This window comes from Cololabis saira, chromosome 23, assembly GCF_033807715.1.
Source record: "Cololabis saira isolate AMF1-May2022 chromosome 23, fColSai1.1, whole genome shotgun sequence".
Taxonomy (NCBI): domain Eukaryota; kingdom Metazoa; phylum Chordata; class Actinopteri; order Beloniformes; family Belonidae; genus Cololabis; species Cololabis saira.
This window is the reverse complement of record NC_084609.1, coordinates 10531142-10548650: the sequence shown is the minus strand read 5'-3', so window position 1 is coordinate 10548650 and position 17509 is coordinate 10531142. Positions and strand designations below refer to the sequence as shown.

At 42.3% G+C, this 17509-nt stretch overlaps 1 protein-coding gene across 8 annotated transcripts in view; it reads left to right on the top strand.

The window, feature by feature from the left end:
- Positions 1–17299, top strand: part of magi2a (membrane associated guanylate kinase, WW and PDZ domain containing 2a) — a 369187-nt gene extending 351888 nt beyond the window's left edge. For 5 of the 8 annotated variants that reach the window (XM_061715305.1, XM_061715303.1, XM_061715307.1 and 2 more), the window contains 4 exons: positions 1444–1669; positions 4667–4819; positions 8846–8984; positions 13409–17299. In XM_061715305.1, coding sequence (XP_061571289.1) covers positions 1444–1669; positions 4667–4819; positions 8846–8984; positions 13409–14100 — 1210 coding nt within the window. In that variant the 3' untranslated portion in view covers positions 14101–17299. Of the gene's footprint in view, positions 1–1443; positions 1670–4666; positions 4820–8845; positions 8985–9288; positions 9400–13408 lie in introns of all 8 variants that reach the window. The other 3 variants (XM_061715308.1, XM_061715309.1, XM_061715304.1) reach the window with 3 other exon arrangements.
- Positions 17300–17509: the final 210 nt, after the last annotated feature.

Here is a 17509-nt window from a genome sequence, read left to right as displayed (position 1 = left end):
AAAACTGCTCCTCCGGGAGTCCAACTGGGGCAGAGACACATTCCTCCCTCTCATTGAACTTTATTTCACTTCTGTAACCTTTTTCTCTTCTTTTTTCTGACATTCCCCCCCCCCCCCCCCCCCATCTCCTCTCTGAGTTTATTTCTCCCCAGTTTGTTGTATAACATCACTTAACTCTTATGGGCTTGCTAAATTATTCACAAGTATTGCTTCTTTATAAAGATCTGTTGAATATTTAACAAAGAACTACAGGGTCCAAAATCTACAGTACCGGTGCTCCTCCATTTGCTCTTCACAATCTTTGCTCTCAGCGGAGACGAGCGTTGTTGTTATCAACTTTTAATGGGATGTGCGGAGATAAACAGTTTAATTTGGCCCACTGGAGTTATGTGCATTGGTTGTCGGCAGTGGTGGACAGTAACGGAGTAAATTTACTTGAGTACTGTACTTAAGTACATATCCAGAGGATTTGTACTTTACTTGAGTATTAGATTTCTTTGGTACTTATTACTCTTACTTGAATACATTTCCAAGACAAATATTTTTACTTTTACTTGAGTAAATTTCTAGGAAGGCTGAAAAGTACTCGTTACTTTCAGGTCTGCTCTTTTTTCTTCTTCCCTAAAATCCTATTGGACACAAGCTGTTTTTGTCAAAGGAGGAGACCTATCACAGTGCACGCTCTCCACTGGGATGTACGTAAAGCGGAAATACGCCAAGCCTCTGAATGGGGAGACAGTTTGTTATGCTCTATATTGCTATATTGTACTGGTACATGTCCTTCCTGTAAAGTTAAGTGACTTCAACATTGAGTTATTGAAAGCAGAGATGTAGTTTTTTGTAAAGCACTGGTCTTTGAGGGGGATCCAGACTTAGTTGGATGGTGCAGGTTCATTTGGTTTCAGTTCATGATTGTTAATAAACTGCATCATCTGCTGTCCTCTTATGATGCCATTCATTTGATTTGTTTGTGGTGTTTCTGCAGGTTTTATATAACATTGTGGTTCTAAAAGCAGCACATCAGTGCAGCTGGTTTCAAAGAGTTAATTCTCAGAAACAAGAGTTAAAAGATCCTTAAATTAATTTAGAAAAAATATAGTAATTTACTGATGTGGGAAATAAGAAATTTACTCTTACTCTTACTTTTACTTAAAGTAAATTTAAAAGCATTTACTTTTAAGTACCTTTAAAAGCAAGTACTTTTCTACTCTTACTCGAGTAATATTTTGACTGAGCTACTTCTACTTGTAACGGAGTAAATTTTGACCAGTAGTATTTGTACTCTTACTCAAGTACTGGGGTCGAGTACTCTGTCCACCTCTGGTTGTCGGTGGAAGCTCAAACAAGCCGTCTCTGTGACCCTGAAGTATTTTACCCACCGCACGATGTTCGTTACCCGTCCCGAGGTGACGATGTCGCCCTTCAGTCTGGTTCGTATGTTAGTTACAGGTCCGAGGTGAAGGCGAGGCAAGACGTCAAGCCGGACATCCGACAGCCGCCGTTCACCGACTACCGGCAGCCGCCCGTGGACTACCGGCACCCTCCGGTGGCCGACTACCGACAGCCCCCCACGCTAGACTACAGACACCCGCCGCTGCTGGACTACCGGCAGCTGGCCAGCGACGCCCGGCAGTTCGCCCTGCCGGACTACCGGCTGCCACCGGTTCAGGTGAGAATAGGGTTGCCACCCGTCCCTTGAAATACGGAATTGTTCCGTAATTGGGAATTAAAAGTTGCGTTCCGTATTGAACCAATACGGACACATATTATGCTCTTATTTATTAATGTAATAATATACAGGTGAAGGTCGGACAATTTGAATATATTGCAAAACTTTATTCGTAGTAAATTCAACTTAAGGTGAAACAAATGTTTTATTTCCTGCTAGATTCAAAGTGAGATATTTAGTAGTTTTGGTGATTATGTCTCACAGTTTATGAAAACCCCAAATAAAAAATCTCAAAAAATTAGAATATTTTATGAAATCAATAAACTCAATCATCAAAATTATAACAAATAAAGGTTTAACATACCGTATTTTCTGGACTATAAGCCGCACTTGTATATAAGCCGCATCCGCTCTATTTAAAAAAAAAAAAAAGATATGCAAGCCGCAGATATTTATGTTGTTAGATTAGATATTTACTACATGTACAGAAGGATTTTGAACTGTAAATGATGTACATGTTTGTACCTAAATAGATCCTTTCCTAACAGTGTCTTTTAACACAGCAGCAACTTTGCTGATTAAAACAGGACAGAACAAAGAAAAACAAAAAAAAACAAGAGAAAATAACCGGTATTTTTTTATCTGTTTGAAATCTGCTTCTACCTACTTCTATCTGCTAAAGAAGAAGTAGCGTATTCTTCCTTGCATTTATTTTGTCTTAGTTTTGATTCTAATTCCGGTTAGCACTCCCCCTAACGGTGGAAGAAAAATCCACAGAATAGCCGCACCTTTGTATAAGCCGCATGGTTCAAAACCTATGAAAAAAGTAGCGGCTTATAGTCCAGAAAATACGGTATATTGCTTTGCATGTAATGAGACTATGTAATATATTAGTTTCACCTTTTCAGTTGTATTGATTGGGGGCTTGCTAGTACGGTTGGCTGTCTGTACAGTCATGCAAGTTCAATGCTATTAAAGCACTTTAAAACTTTAAATCAAAGCATTTTGTTTTGTTTCGCATAAAATATATATATTTCTATGCAGTTTAGAAGTTTTGGGGATGTCCCTTTTTTTGGCGTCTGCGCTGCTGAAATCGGGGCGTCCCTTATTTCTATTTCTGAAAGGTGGCAACCCTAGGTAAGAAGTGAAATGAAATAGCTGAAAATAGCTTCCACGGACGCACTTAAAGGGGGTCTGATCCGACATGCTGATGTTAAAGAGTAAAGAGACAAAGATCTCTTAGAGCTGCGACAATATTTTCATCTTAAGAATGACTCCAGCTACTAAAAGTAATAAGACAGGCTGCGCTCTTCGTGATGTCCATATGTGGTTATTTATTCATTACTCAGCTCTTTAAAGCCTTTTACCACCCTTTTTGGCATGGCTGGTTTTAAGGCCTTCGGTTGTTCTGCTTTGGTTCAGTCTCCGGCAGCGCTCACGACACCAGCGGCTCAAACCTGCAGGTACCGTTAGAGACAGTCCAGTGGCTGCAGAGCGGAGTAATTCACACCTCACAAGCACAATCCCTGAAGAGTTGCTGCAAACAGAGAGAGCAGAGGAGTGATAATTGGGCCGACACACTCCTAGATTGATAATATTTCCTCGTATGTCCTGAAACTATTAGATGAGACATGATTGCGAATGTAGAAAGAAAGAAAATAGAGTATTGTGTCTTGGCTTCAATGGCACGAAAACAAGTGTTCAGACTCCTTCTTTTGGGGGAGTTTTCGGCTGTTGATACCTGTGATTAACCCTTGTGCTGTCTTTGGGTCAAAATCACCTAATTCTCCTGTCCTTCTTTCCTCCTGCTCTCTCCTTCCTTTTTCCTCCTGCTCTCTCCTTCCTTCTTACCTTCCTTCCTTCCTTTATTCCCTTCCTTCCTTCCTTCCTTCCTTCTTTTTTCCTGCTCTCTCCTTCCTTCTTCCCTTCCTCTTTTCTCCCTTCCTTCCTTCCTTCTTTCCTTGTTTTTTACCTTCCTCCCTTCCTTCTTTTCTCCCTTCCTTTTCTCCCATCCTCCCTTCCTTATTTTCTCCCTCCCTCCCTTCCTTCCTTCCTTCCTTCCTTCTTTTCTTCCTTCCTTTTCTCCCATCCTTCCTTGTTTTCTCCCTTCCTCCCTTCCTTATTTTCTCCCTTCCTTCCTTCCTTCTTTCCTTGTTGTCTCCCTTCCTTCCTTCCTTCCTTCCTTCCTTCTTTTCTTCCTTCATTTTCTCCCTTCCTTCCTTCTTTTCTTCCTTCCTTTTCTCCTATCCTTCCTTATTTTCTCCCTGCCTTCCATCCTTCTTTTCTCCCTTCCTTCCTTCTTTCTTTCCTTCTTTTCATTCTCCCTTCCTTCCTTCTTTTTTTCCTTCTTTTCATTCTTCCTTCCTTCCTTCTTTCCTCCCTTCTTCTCCTCCTCCTTCCTTGACCCAAAGACAGCACAAGGGTTAAGATATTAACTGAACAAGGTCATTTTAAGGTTATTAGAGATGCTGTTAATGAATAACCTCAAATATTTCTCTGATATTTTTGTACCTGTTAACTTTTGCCTAAACAGCAAGAAAAGCCTTCAGCAGACCCCGTGACCCCGGGGGGAATAAGAGGGTGTAGATGATGGATGGAAATTTCTTGTGTTGTTGCATCTCCTCATCGTCTTATTTTACTGCATTTATACCAATAAAATACTGTATAACTGCAAAGAGCCTAACTATAAGAGTATCCAGGTTTAAAACATTAGTGCTATAAATCTTCATATCAAATAATTGCAAATTTGTTTACTTGTGAAAAACATTTGCATAATATTCTTATTTTGTGCATTTGTATTCTTACTTTTAACTATTTAATCATTTCATTAGAGAGTTTTTTTGCGTAAGCCATATAAGCCATACGTTCTTTATTAAACTGATGTTGTGCAGCGCTCATGTTCACATCCTAGATCTTTTTTTAGAAATCGTTGCTTTCACAATGTTTTCTCCTCCCGGACCGCCGAACCTAACGGGGTCCGATCTTTCCTCGCTTCAGCTTTCGCAGGACTTCGACTTCTTCACAGTGGAGCTGGAGAAAAGCGTGAAGGGCTTCGGCTTCAGCATCCGCGGAGGGCGGGAGTACAAGATGGACCTGTTCGTCCTGCGTCTGGCCGAGGACGGACCAGCAATCCGCAACGGGAGGATGAGGGTGAGTTGGACGCCGTCTTCCCCCTTCACCACATCTGCTTCCACCCTCTTCAGAGGTTAAGTTGCTTTCTGTCGTCCTGGATTACACGCCGGTCGCTCGCTGTAATTGTCTGATGTTATCAAAGCTGCAACAGCAACTTTTCTCATCTCTAAGTAATAACTTCAGAGATGCTTGTGTCCTTTTGTTGTCGAAAGCTTTCCAGAAGTCTCCTCCCATGTTCCTGAAACTTATTTCTCTCTTGCATGTACTTAAACAACAGATGGAGATAGACATGGCCAGCTTGAATTATGCTTAAGTGTTTGCACAGCTGTTCCCTTCCAGCTAAAGTGCCTGAAAAAAGCAGAGCAGCATGCATGTTTTCTAGGTTTGTAAAGCTCTCATAACAAACACATAACTCCGCTTGTCCAGCGTCCGTGGTTGCTGCGAGCAATTTGCTGTCATTCGCTGCTACAAAAATAAATTACAACTCGCACAGCAGCTCGTCTGTGTTTGTCCATCCCTCCACACCCTCCGCTTTCTTCTTCTTCTTCTTCCTCTCTTTCATGTTGTACAATGTTTTTGTGCGGCGCTCGTAGCCCCAGAGTCCTGTACATTCCTTATCTGTAATGAACCTATCAGAGATAACGCGTGTAAAAGGCTCCTGAGGGAGGAATCTCTCTCCCTCCTGGTCGGTGTAGTCGAGCTAGTCCAGTGGGCCCAGATCAGGTGGGAGACGGGGGGGGAGGACCCTCGGGCACGACTCAGACGCAACACAAGCTGTCACTGAACGCTGTGACTGCTGGAAGTGCATGTTATATTAAAACGGGGAAATTAAAACACAAAGGAATGCACCGTTTCTGCATTGTAAGCGCGGGTGAAACATGCCGACGCACCAGTCAGTCTGTTCGAACAATTAACGGCACAAAAAGTGCTATTATCTCTGCAATGAGAAGGATTTATGCTCTGTTTGGTCTTCAGTCACAGATCAGAAGTTAAGTTAAGTGAAAGTGCTGAGCAGCTTAAGTGATGGCAGGTAGCTGGTGTCACGGCAGACTGCAGCGCAGCTTAAATGAAAGAAATTATGAATAAATGTGTGGCTTCCTGTAATTTCAGCTAATGTTCACACACAGAAAGGGGTCATTTGAGACGGTCATTTATTGCGCTTGTCATTCAGGGACCTGGGTAAGTTTTCCCTTTGGGAGGGACTTACTTATTTCAGCAAAATAATACCAAAGACCAGTCTGCTGGGAGTCTGCAGCCAGACCTGCAGGCCAGAAGGTGGCCGGTCCCGGATCTCCTTGGATCCAAAACACTGTGTGATCTTTAGATTAAAGACACAGAGGGAAAAATCCACCTGTGATGGCACCAAATTCAAAATTGTTCACATAAGACACACAGAATACATCTAAAATCAATATTTTATCATGGATTATTAAGGTCTAATTTGTTGCAGATAAAGAACCAGACTGTACAGTAGATGAATTAAGATCAGATTGGACAGATTTCTGAAAAACCCTTTGATCCCCGATCCATCCTGCTGAGTCCAAGATGTTTCGATTTATTTCATTTTCATTTATTTATTGAGCACAATTTTTTTTTAAAACAATGCATGGAGGGAACGAAGGCCGAAGGGCTTGTACAGAGTTCAGCTCCCATCAACAACTGTGATGAAGTAACAAGGACAATGCACAACAAATTAAAAAGAATTATGAATATAAATGTAAAAGAGAACATGCATACAAGGTCTGGATTACATTAAAGTTAAAGACATTGAAGGACAGAATAAGATGTTTTTTTGATAACTTTCTGAAGGAGGTAAAAGATAATGTTGACTTCAGCAACACATTCAAGTCATTCCAGAGTTTTGGATCTAAATGTAATATTGATGACCAGATGTTTGACAGAAGGGTAAATGAAGATTCATGCCACTGTGTCTGGTTGGATATGAATTAAAATCAGATGAAAAAGTAAAAAACTGCTGGAAAGTGACAGGAAGATCTTGTTTTCTATTGATAAACGTATGCACCGACAAGCATGAGTGAAAAACATTGCGTTTATGAATGGATAATAGTGAATATTTCATAAAAAGTGGTGCAGATGGTCAATCTGCATTTGATTTTAGTAAATGTGAGAAAAAGCATTGGTGACACAGCTGTCACTTCAGATTTGAGTCGTGCTTTAGCGCATACTAAGGTGCAGAAACCTAAAAAGCCTCTTGCATTGTAAGTCCCTGTAGTCCCTGACATTTTAAGTCTTTTCCCCCTTAAAAGAGACGTTGTAACAGCTTTAAAAAGACCAGAAGTTCAATTTTTATCACAGTAGCCTGGTAAGAAATTAAAACGGGCGTTGTAGGATTCAAGTGCCAATAAAAGCATTTGAGAAAAGTTGTGTGAAGTAATTGTGTCCCCAGATTTTTAACCCTTCAATAAACCTGACTGGTGTGGCGGTACACAGTTAAACAGGGACAACTCCTGCTTCATTTCCAGCTCACGCTCTCTGAGCCCAGCACTCGCCTGCTGCCCATTCAACTTTATTTCTCCTTTTATTGAAGACGAAAATGGAGATCGCTCTCCTCTGCTGTTTGGAGGTCAGGATTAATGAGCAAATTGTCTTGCCTTTCACCCCTCCCCAATCTCTTCAGTTCTTCACACCGATGTAATGACACCTAATGACTCCCACTCTCTCAACTCCAGTCCGCTCCTGACTCCTAAATTGCCTTGACCATTACTGGAGGACGTTTCCATTTGTTAGTGTAATTGGGCGGCACGTTTCGTCCGGTTCCCCATGAATCCTCCCCATTAATCAGATCTGTTGAAGGGCTAAGGGGTGTGCTTGGTTTAAGTCACGTCTGTCAGGGATTGGTCACGATCAGTAAAGATAGTCGATTAATATTTACATTCACTTTTAACTGTCCAAGTCTCTGGACTTCACAAGGATGTTGGAAGTTAGGTCCTATTAAGTTTATTCAGTATGCTTTTTGTCAGATGGCACCTTGATCTATTCCAGGGGTCAGCAACCCGCGGCTCTAGAGCCGCATGCGGCTCTTTAGTGCCGCCCTAGTGGCTCCTGGAGCTTTTTCAAAAATGTTTGACCTTTTTTTTTTTTTTTTCCTTTTTTCTCTTTTTTTCCTTTTTTTCCTCTTTTTTTTCTTTTTTCTTTTTTTCTTCTTTTTTTCTTTTTTCTTTTTTTCTTCTTTTTTTCCTTTATTTCGTCTGTTTTTCTCTTTTTTTCTTCCTTTTTCCTTTCCTTTTTAATCTCAACATTTTGACTTTTTTCTCGAAATTTCGACTTTTTTCTCGACTTTTTTCTCAAGATTTTATTTCAACATTAATCATGACATTTTGACTTTTTTTCTCGAAATTTCAACTTTTTTCTCAACATTTCGACTTTTTTCCCGACATTTCGACTTTTTTCTCAAAATTTCAACTTTTTTCTCAACATTTCGACTTTTTTCTCGACTTTTTTCTCAAGATTTTACTTCAACATTAATGTTGATATTTTGACTTTTTTCTCGAAGTTTCGACTTTTTTCTCAAAATTTCGACTTTTTTCTCGACATTTCGACTTTTTTCTCGAAGTGCATAATGAAAAAATATAATCTCCCCCCAGTTATAGCTAATATAGAAACATGCAGCATGTGTTGCCTTCATTCTAAGGCTGATACAAGACTTTTCATTTTTTTGCAGCTCCAGATATATTTGTTTTTTGTGCTTTTGGTCCAATATGGCTCCTTCAACATTTTTGGTTGCTGACCCCTGATCTATTCAGTTAGCTTCAGTCCAATACAGGGACTTGTCAAATAGTTTTATTCAAACTCTAGAAATCAATAACTCCAACACTTGCAACTTCACCAGGGGACAGTTGGACGTGTCAAACTGAGCTTAAACTTTAAAAACATAGAAGCCATCGAACAGTGGCAGGGCAAATGATCTGTCCGCCAGAACGATTCCAGATTGTGTCTGAGCGACACCTTAAATGCCGTTTTCTCTTCCCATCGATTTGCTACAACATCTTTTGCTTTTTTCCCTCCCCGTTCGTCGTGTTCCAGGTCGGGGACCAAATCATTGAGATCAATGGAGAGAGCACTCGGGACATGACCCACGCAAGGGCCATCGAACTCATCAAGTCTGGAGGCAGACGCGTGCGTCTCCTCCTAAAGAGGGGTACAGGGCAGGTCCCAGAGTACGGTGAGCATCCGCACGTCCCGCTCTGCAGCTGGTCTCCACCTCTTCAGGATCATTTCTCTCTTAACGCTTAAACTGTATTCTCTTACCTGCATTAGTAGTATCACTTCAACTCTTGTTTAAAAAATTAATAATCTGGCATGCTCTTGTATTCATGTTACCTTTTAGACTCTTCATACTCTTGAATTCTTTGAACTCTGTATTTCTCTCAGCTATGATCAAAGAAACTAATTGTTTGTCTCTTCTTGACTAACACTAGTTTATCTTCTGTCCATTTCAGTGATCTGTCACTAATTGATTGGTCTAGGTTGTTACTTCCCCTTCTATAGGAATGGTATCTTCCAGTCTCTCCATGTGCATGAAAAGTGACAAGCATGGCTCCCCCTATTTCCTCCTAATGGGCCACTCTAAAGACACGGTTTGTTACCACGCCAATGTTTTTCTCTTCACTTAACCCTGGCTGTGTGTGCTGTGCTTTTTATATGTTGTTGTTTTGTAACCGCCTAATTCAAGATACCGCTCCAAAACAACTCGTGCTTTTACTTTCAAACCTTGAGCATCCAAAACTGCTGAAGATATCGGCCTCTTCTCAGTATAATAATCAATAAAGCAGCAGGAGATGATAAAATTAGTGAGCATAACTCACCGTCTGACTGAACTATGAATCAACCTCCAATAGCTACCTGCAGGTCCAAAAATACAGCAACGGGAATATTCAGGCAGACGGGAAATTTTAAAATTGCAGGAGATTATTTACACAGTAAAATCTCCACGGAGCGCAAATTGAGCCTGGAAGGAGGCGTTTATTTGTGTCATGGCTGGCGATAAAAATGCATCGCTCACTCCCGAGGCCTCTTCATCAGCGCAATGCTCACTTTTTGTTCTACTTGAGAGATAACCACTGACTTCCTCAGGGAGACCTAAACACATAAAGAGGCATCGTGGCCCGGCTCCTTTCGCCCCAGAGTTTAATCTTCGTATCAAAAGCGTAGGTTGTTAAACAGCTGAAATATGCCGAGGAGGAGCCGTGGTGCGGTCAGGGCTCGTAACACATTGTTAGAGATCTTGTTTATGTCCCTTTCTCCTTCGGCCTGAAGTTGCAGCAGGATTTTAACCCACATGTTAATCTCTGTGTTGGTTGGATTCTGCATTTCATCACTCATCAGCTGCAGGTTCGTCTTTTGCAGACTGGAAGTTTAATGCAAATCGAGTGTGGTGATTTAATTCGTCTATTTAAAGCATTGGCCTTCCAGGAAAGTCAGCTTTTACGAGTTGTTAAATGCAAAATGAAGCAGAGAAAATTAAGAATGTAAACTGTGCAGTGTTGATATTAAATTCTAGCTTCGTGGACCCGTGCACTTATTGTGGGCTCATCTGTGTGACGCCTTGTTTGAGTTATCGAGGGCTTCGCATTAACAAATACGCTGAGCGCTTGGGGTGCTCAGTGTCAAAGTCTTCAGACTTTATTCACAAAGCCAATTAGGAGCAGAGGTTCCCGGCTGCAAACTGTTCATTAAAATGACCCTGCTACAGGATCCAGAAAGGTATCCCATAATAAAGTACACTGCGTATAAACCAGTCAGGCGTGAGGACTCGGCCTGTAACGTTGCGGTTAAGTGCAGGGTTATTATTAGTTTTAAAGACAATGTTTTTTTAAATTGGACATGTCAAAATGCAAACAATGTGTGGGCGCTGTTTAAGCTCATGAAGCGGGAAATGAAACTCCTCGCATACTTGGACGTGTTATAAATGCAAAATGCATCAACTTTCAGTCCTGTAATCACGTCGTTTGCATTTCAGCTCGTCCCAAAATATGTTTAAATGCATACTCTTTGATTTGATTTGATTTGATCTTTATTCATCTTGAACAAAACAATTTAAGACACATACATCAACAATAATAATAAAGCACAACCAGTTTTGTTCAAGAAGGGACAGGAAGAAGCAAATGCTTATTTAGTCCGGCCTCTTCTTGCAATATAAGAGTATCCGATATATAAAAGAATAATAGTAGCAATAACAATAATAATAATAAGAATAATACATATATACAGTGTATACCCTTCTTCTTGACATATAAAAGTATGTCAATATAAAAGTAATTAAAAGACATGTGAATCAATAATAAAAGTAGCTAAAACGAAAGGCATCAAGCACAGTAGAGAAGGAAAAAAAGTCAATGAAAAAAAACAAAAACAATCACCATAATAAAAGTAGCTAAAAAAGAAAGAAAAGCATCATGCACAGAAGAAAAAAAGACAATGAAAAAATAATAAAATAAAAAATCATGGTCATTATAACATCAATTGTTGGTCTTAAAAAAGATGTTTAATTATAGTCAGCTTCGCTTCATATTGATCTCAAACTATTGGCACCATTGTAATATCACCTACCTTCTAAAAACAAGACCCTCTTTCTTCAGTTTGAAGTCGGGAAGACCTTTAATATAAAGATACTCAGAACACGACATCCGCAGCGCATCCCAGTTAAAGTCAATGTCAGCTTCATTTATACGGCACATATAAAAGCCTCTGGCCAAGCAAAGTGCTTCACAGTAAAAAAATCATCATCAATAAAAACAATAAACGTTAAAATAAGACAGATAAAATCCAGTAGGGGTGGCGGCTCAGCCAGACACCAAGGTTACAAGTTAAAACCTGGCTTTTCCTGCTAAAACCCTGTAAACATCCCCGTGTACTTTTCTCCTCAGTAACACGGAACTGTACGAGAGGCGAGTAAACAGCACCGACGTCGGGCCGTATTTGCAGTTCTGAAGCAGATCTTTAGCAGTTTAATGAACATTTTGCTTCTCTTGTGTAGATCATACATTTCCAAGCTGTAATCAAGAATGTGAAAGCTAATTAAAGCTAACGTTAAAGCCAGAGCTTTAGCTGAACTGATACCAGGAATTAGCACAGCATGGGATAATCATAGATTTTTAAAAGCACTAAAACACCCTGAAGTTATCCTCCCTCCTCCTAGTTCAGTCTCTTTCTGCTGCTGCGTGACTCTTCTCATAATTTGGCCTCATGGCACGAGTGCCCCCCCCCCCATCTGCCTCTACCGCTGAGAGTGACTGATGGCCGAGGGACTGAGGCTCATCGGTGCAGAACCGGCGCTAACAGTCTGTGGGAGTAGCGGAGGACGGTGCCTGGTGTGGGGGGGGGGGGGGGGGGGGGGGGTAGTGTACTCGGTCTTGGAGGTATTCATTTTTTGCTGAAGCACCACCCTGCTGGACATTTCATTAAACGGCCTTTCGATTTCCCGCCAGGGTTGTAGATGGTCCCCAGCTTTAAAGAGAGCGTCGGGAGGCAGGCAGATGTCTAAAAGTAGAGTCGCTCCGTGATGCATTCCAAAGTCCCAATCCTGATCTGATATTGACTCCGATGCTCTCAGCTCGTAGAGTAGGAAGGATTGCTGTGGTGGTTATTAGTGTGTGATTTTTTAAAGCGTGATTCTGCAGTGGTGCTGTAGACCAGTGGTTCCCAACCTTTTTTCCTTGTTCCCCCCCTACTTGTGTCTAAGACCAGCCGGGCCCCCCGACCCGTACGTACTAGCACCAAAATAGTCTTTAATTGAAAAAATGAACATTAATTATGTTTTTTTTTATACATTTCTCTTTGGTTTACTCTGTATTAGGGCTGGGTGATTTTGGACAAAAATAAAATCCCAATTTTTTTCTCTGAAAACCCGATTTTCGATTTCGATTTTTTTGGTAAAACTACAAAAGACAATGGAATAAATAGTTTCAAATATTTTATCTTTATTTTTAAAGAAAAATAGCAAACAAATTTCCCTATTGGGAATGAAGTGCAATTGAAAGATACTGTAAATCCTCCTTGAGTTTAGTAAAGTGACAACATTTACAATTTTCTTGACCAAACAAAGATGACTAGACGAGCTCTGTCTGTAATGCAGCCAGCTGCAAAAAAGGAAAATCGGATTTTCCGATTTTCCTTTTTTTAACATCGTCTTGATTAATAAATCCGATTTAGATTTAAAATTGATTAATCGCACAGCCCTACTCTGTATACATATGACTTTGTTTTTCTCCAATGTCACCAATGTATAAAATACGCACAAAAGAACATAAAAGGACATACAAATATTTGTGAAAAATGTCTCTTTTAATATGAGACCAAAATTTTTAACAGTTTTCCTTTAACAACCTGTTGGAGTAGATTAAATGTTGAGTAATGATATAATAACAAGGAATGAAATCCTTTCCTGTGTTTGTCACCAGTGTATAAAAAACACAAAAAAATATTCAAGACATTCATAAATTATTCCTAACAAAGTCTTATGAATGACTCATTCGCAAATATAATTTTTACAAAGTTTCGCCCCCCCAGAGATCTCAGGTTGGGAACCACTGCTGTAGCCGAGCCCCGGCCCTGCGGCGCTGACTGTGTTCCTGTGTGTTCCAGACAACGCTGCCCCGTGGGATGCTCGCCCTTCAGCCTCCCCAAGCCTGACAGAAGCAGCCCCCACCATCGACACTTTTTCCATGCCATCGCCTCCATCCCACCTGCTCCCGGCCCCAGACCCTCCTCACCTGCCACCTCAGGACGTCGGCCGGGACGCGGCGGCACGAGACGGCAGGACGGAGCGTCCCAGGAGCCCCCAGAAGGCCGAGCTGCTGAGCAGAGATCCCATCAGCCAGGGGAGGAGGGCGGCGAGCGGTGGCGGCGGCAGTGGGAGCAGCAGAGCCAAGAGGGAGGGTGGCAGGTCCACCCCGAAGGGGCACAGGAGACAGCCCACTACTGAGGGAGAAGGAGGCCCGGAGGGGCCGGGCGGGGAGCCCAGACCCTCCAGGAGCACGAGGGGAAGGTCGGCGGAAAGGGAAACTAGGGACAGCAGAGATTGCAGCCTGAAGCTGCCGCACAGCAACGGGAACAGCAGGGACGAGGCCGAGCGCTGGAGCAAGCCCGGGCTCAGGGAGCCGGACGGAGGCCCGGGAGAGAGCCGGCCCGGCCCACCCGGCAGGAGCGCCAGCAGCGCTAGCAGCGGCGCCGCGGCGGGCCGGAAGGCCACCGTCTCTCCCGGGCCCTGGAAGATCCCCGGGTCCGACAAGCTGCCCAGCATGCTGCGCACCGGCGCGTCCACGCTCAGCAGATAACACCAGAGCTCCGGCGATGAAACTACCATCCTCACCCCTTCCTGTGCTCCTGAACCCCCACCCACCTCAACCCTGTCCTCTAAGAAACAGCAGAGTCAAAACCATGCGGGGCGGGCTGATCTGGACCATGTGTTTTTAAAGTTTTATTTATAATACAGTATCTTAAATTATTATGATGAAGAAAAATGACACCCACCACCTTAAGAACTGGAAAACTCATCCACTTTACAAAGAAGCAGCAAGGATAATCTTTGTGTAGCGCAGAGGAGAACCGTTCGAGCTCTGGAGACTCTCCCCAAGCACAGCTCGACGGGAACCAGGCTACCATCGGATTCTTTGTTGTTTTCCTTTTTTCTTTTATATGAACAATGCACATTTGAGTCTATTTTATGAAGTGGAATGTTCAAAAGATGGTTTGCCTGTTTTTTGATGAGCGTGAATGGATCAAAAAGTGACAGCGGACAACAAAATCCACTAATCAGCAGAGCTTTTTGCCTTAACGGAGACTGTGTGGGCTCGAATCTGCCTGGGAGACTCGACCAGGCGAGTGCAGACACAGATATATTATAATGAATATGAATATATGGGAACACTTTGTAAATAAAATCATCTTCATAGTGAAGAACTTTATAGTTGAGCTGATGAAATTATAGTCCATGAAAAAAAACAAACCAAGCGGAGGAGAGCGAGACGGAGCGGGACTGTCGGCTCTCCGTCTCCAACCCCCGTCATTGCAGTCCTGTGTTTCGGGCTGCGATCGAGTCTGTTTGCATTCGGTAGGAGCGTCTCATCGATCCATTTCCTCATTCCCTGTGCTAGAGATAAAAAACAAAGCGACACGCGACGGAGAGAAGACGCCTGCATGACGGTGACGGAGGGGCAGAGTGCCTTAGACTGACTGGTCTGGCTTTTATGTCAAAGGTTCGACTGCAAAATACTCCAGCTGATCCAAAATAAGCTGCTGTATAACACCAACTTCACAGATGTTATGAAGAAGAAGATCTATTTTTAAGTGTGGGATTGGTGAAATATATAATTTATTTCACGAGATTATGTATGACATGTTAGTCTGTTAGACGGGATATTTGTTTTGCTAACGGTTCATTTGAGGTCATGATGCCTTTCAGCGCTGAGTTCTTAATGAGGCTCGTAGTTTCCATGGAGAATCACTCCATGGTGTCAGCACACGGCAGAGAGCTTCGCACCAAATCCCAATTTGTAAAACCTGAACACTGTCTCCTTTCTTTAAATCTCCATCTTCTTACAGTGTGTAACCTGAATGAGTGAATGTCCTGGTTTTGTATCGTCGTCAGGGAGACTGAGGTCCTGGATGTGCCGCGCTGCTGTCGGCCGCTGAGTTTGATCCGCTGTAGGTTATTCTGTCTGCACTTTGTGACGTGAAGACATATGCATATCCGTGCCAAAGCTCACATGGGGTTTTTGGGGGTTTTGTTTAGTTGTTTTTTGTTGTTTTTTTGTCTTTGAAGTCCGCACTCTCGTCTGTTTTTGTGTACTCAGTTAACAACTGACCGTTTGTTCAGCCATGCTGTTTGCTTGGACACGCAGGTGCACAGTGGAGAGTAGACAAGAAAGGTTACAGAGAGAGAGGGAAAGAGGGAAAGAGAGAGAGAGGGAGAGAGTAGGAGTGACAAAAGGACCAGATCAGAACCGAACGAGGGCCGCCACGTTCGCGACACCAGCGCCTGCATGTGGGCTGAGCTGCAGAAAAGCCCCCTCCATTCCTGCTTTATCGCATTTCCAGATGCAAAACTTAAGTGTTTCACGTTTGACTTGAAGGTTTCAGGCTTGTTGAAGGTGTGAAGACAGACAGACGGACGAGGATCCCGCATCCACTGTGGCCCTAAAGTGTGAAACACGACATAAAAGCAAGTACAAGTACGTCAGAAAAAAACGGATTATGCAACAATAGTTCACAAAATATTGAAACAAAGCCAAAAATGCAGCAAAGTCCTTCAAAGCGGAAAGCTTAATCTTTTACAAAACACCAAAATCTCGTTTCAGAAGACAGATTTCCACAGTAATATCCACAGAGACGGCACAATCGCATAGAAAAGGAACAACAACATAAAAAAAATGAAAACGGCATTTTGAAAAGCTCCTGTCTCTTCTGAAAAGCTCATACGTGAGCATGTGGGTGTCAAATCTGTTCCGCTCTGCGGCCAAGGCTGCCGTGTCATGCTTGTTGGAGTGTTTTTGTGAAATATTGTTGTGGCTTTGCAGCGTTTTACACCTCCGAGTCGCAGTTTCCTGATTAAAGCAGGACTCGGTTGTCGCAGTTCCTGCTCTTGCTCTCGTTCACACCGGAGACGATAAACAAACAGGAATCCATTTTTAAACTCCCCGTCTTGCTCAGCGTTAGTTTGGTGGAGAAATGGTTACAAACCGGTCTCACAGCATGAATTCAAACCTCAACAGGCCTGAACCGCATAATGACTGTTGCTAAGATGTTATTTACCAGCTCTGGGAGGGTTTAGACTGGGAATACAAATCTTATCACAACATCTGTATCGACTCTACAGATGTGAAAGTGAGTATAAATTTTCCCCCGTCGTAAGTCAAAGTTTCCTTCTCTGCTGAAGGAGATGTTTGTCTTTGAGATCAATATTTGCACAATGAATAAACAGATTGACTTCAAAACACAACCCAACACAGATTATTGTGTCGTGGAATAAAACATTAGAAGAAAACATCAATCAGGAACAAGTGCCTGCAGATCGTTGAAAAATAAGCCCTGGATCTAAATGTCCAGTTTGAGCGGACTGCTCCTTTACAATGTGACTGCTGGGCGAGAGACAAAAACATGCACATTTTTTGTTGAGCATTTGCACAACTCATCACTTTCCACGTCTGAGTTTTCTGCTTTGAGCCTCCGAAATCCAAAACAGCGAAAGGATGTTTCATCTGACAGCGTGTTTGCAAACTGTGCGTGTTTGAACAACATGAACCACAATCCCCCGAGCAGCTCAGTATCACTGTGTAGTGTTATAGCAGTGTATAGACCCTGAACAAATATCTCTATAAATATGACTTGGTGTACTATTGATGGTCACAAAGGCTGTAAGTGGAGCAACTATTTTTATGAAATGCAACTCTATGGATATATTAACTTTTGCAAAAACCTTGTTTACCTGTATTATATTCTAAAACGCAGTCCAAATAAAAGAAGATCTTGACACAACATGAACGATTGGTTTGGGACATGCAGCTGTGTGAGTTATTATCTCTGTCTTTCTCATTTTGCTGAAGCACACGAGTCACGATTAAACGGTTAAACACACCAGACGCCTCGTTGGAAATACAACCACAGTCCAGAAAAGTTTGGAAATAAAAACCGTGAGTTGCAAATCTGTGTTTCTAGGGGAAGCCGTGCTGTTGGGATGGATGTGGT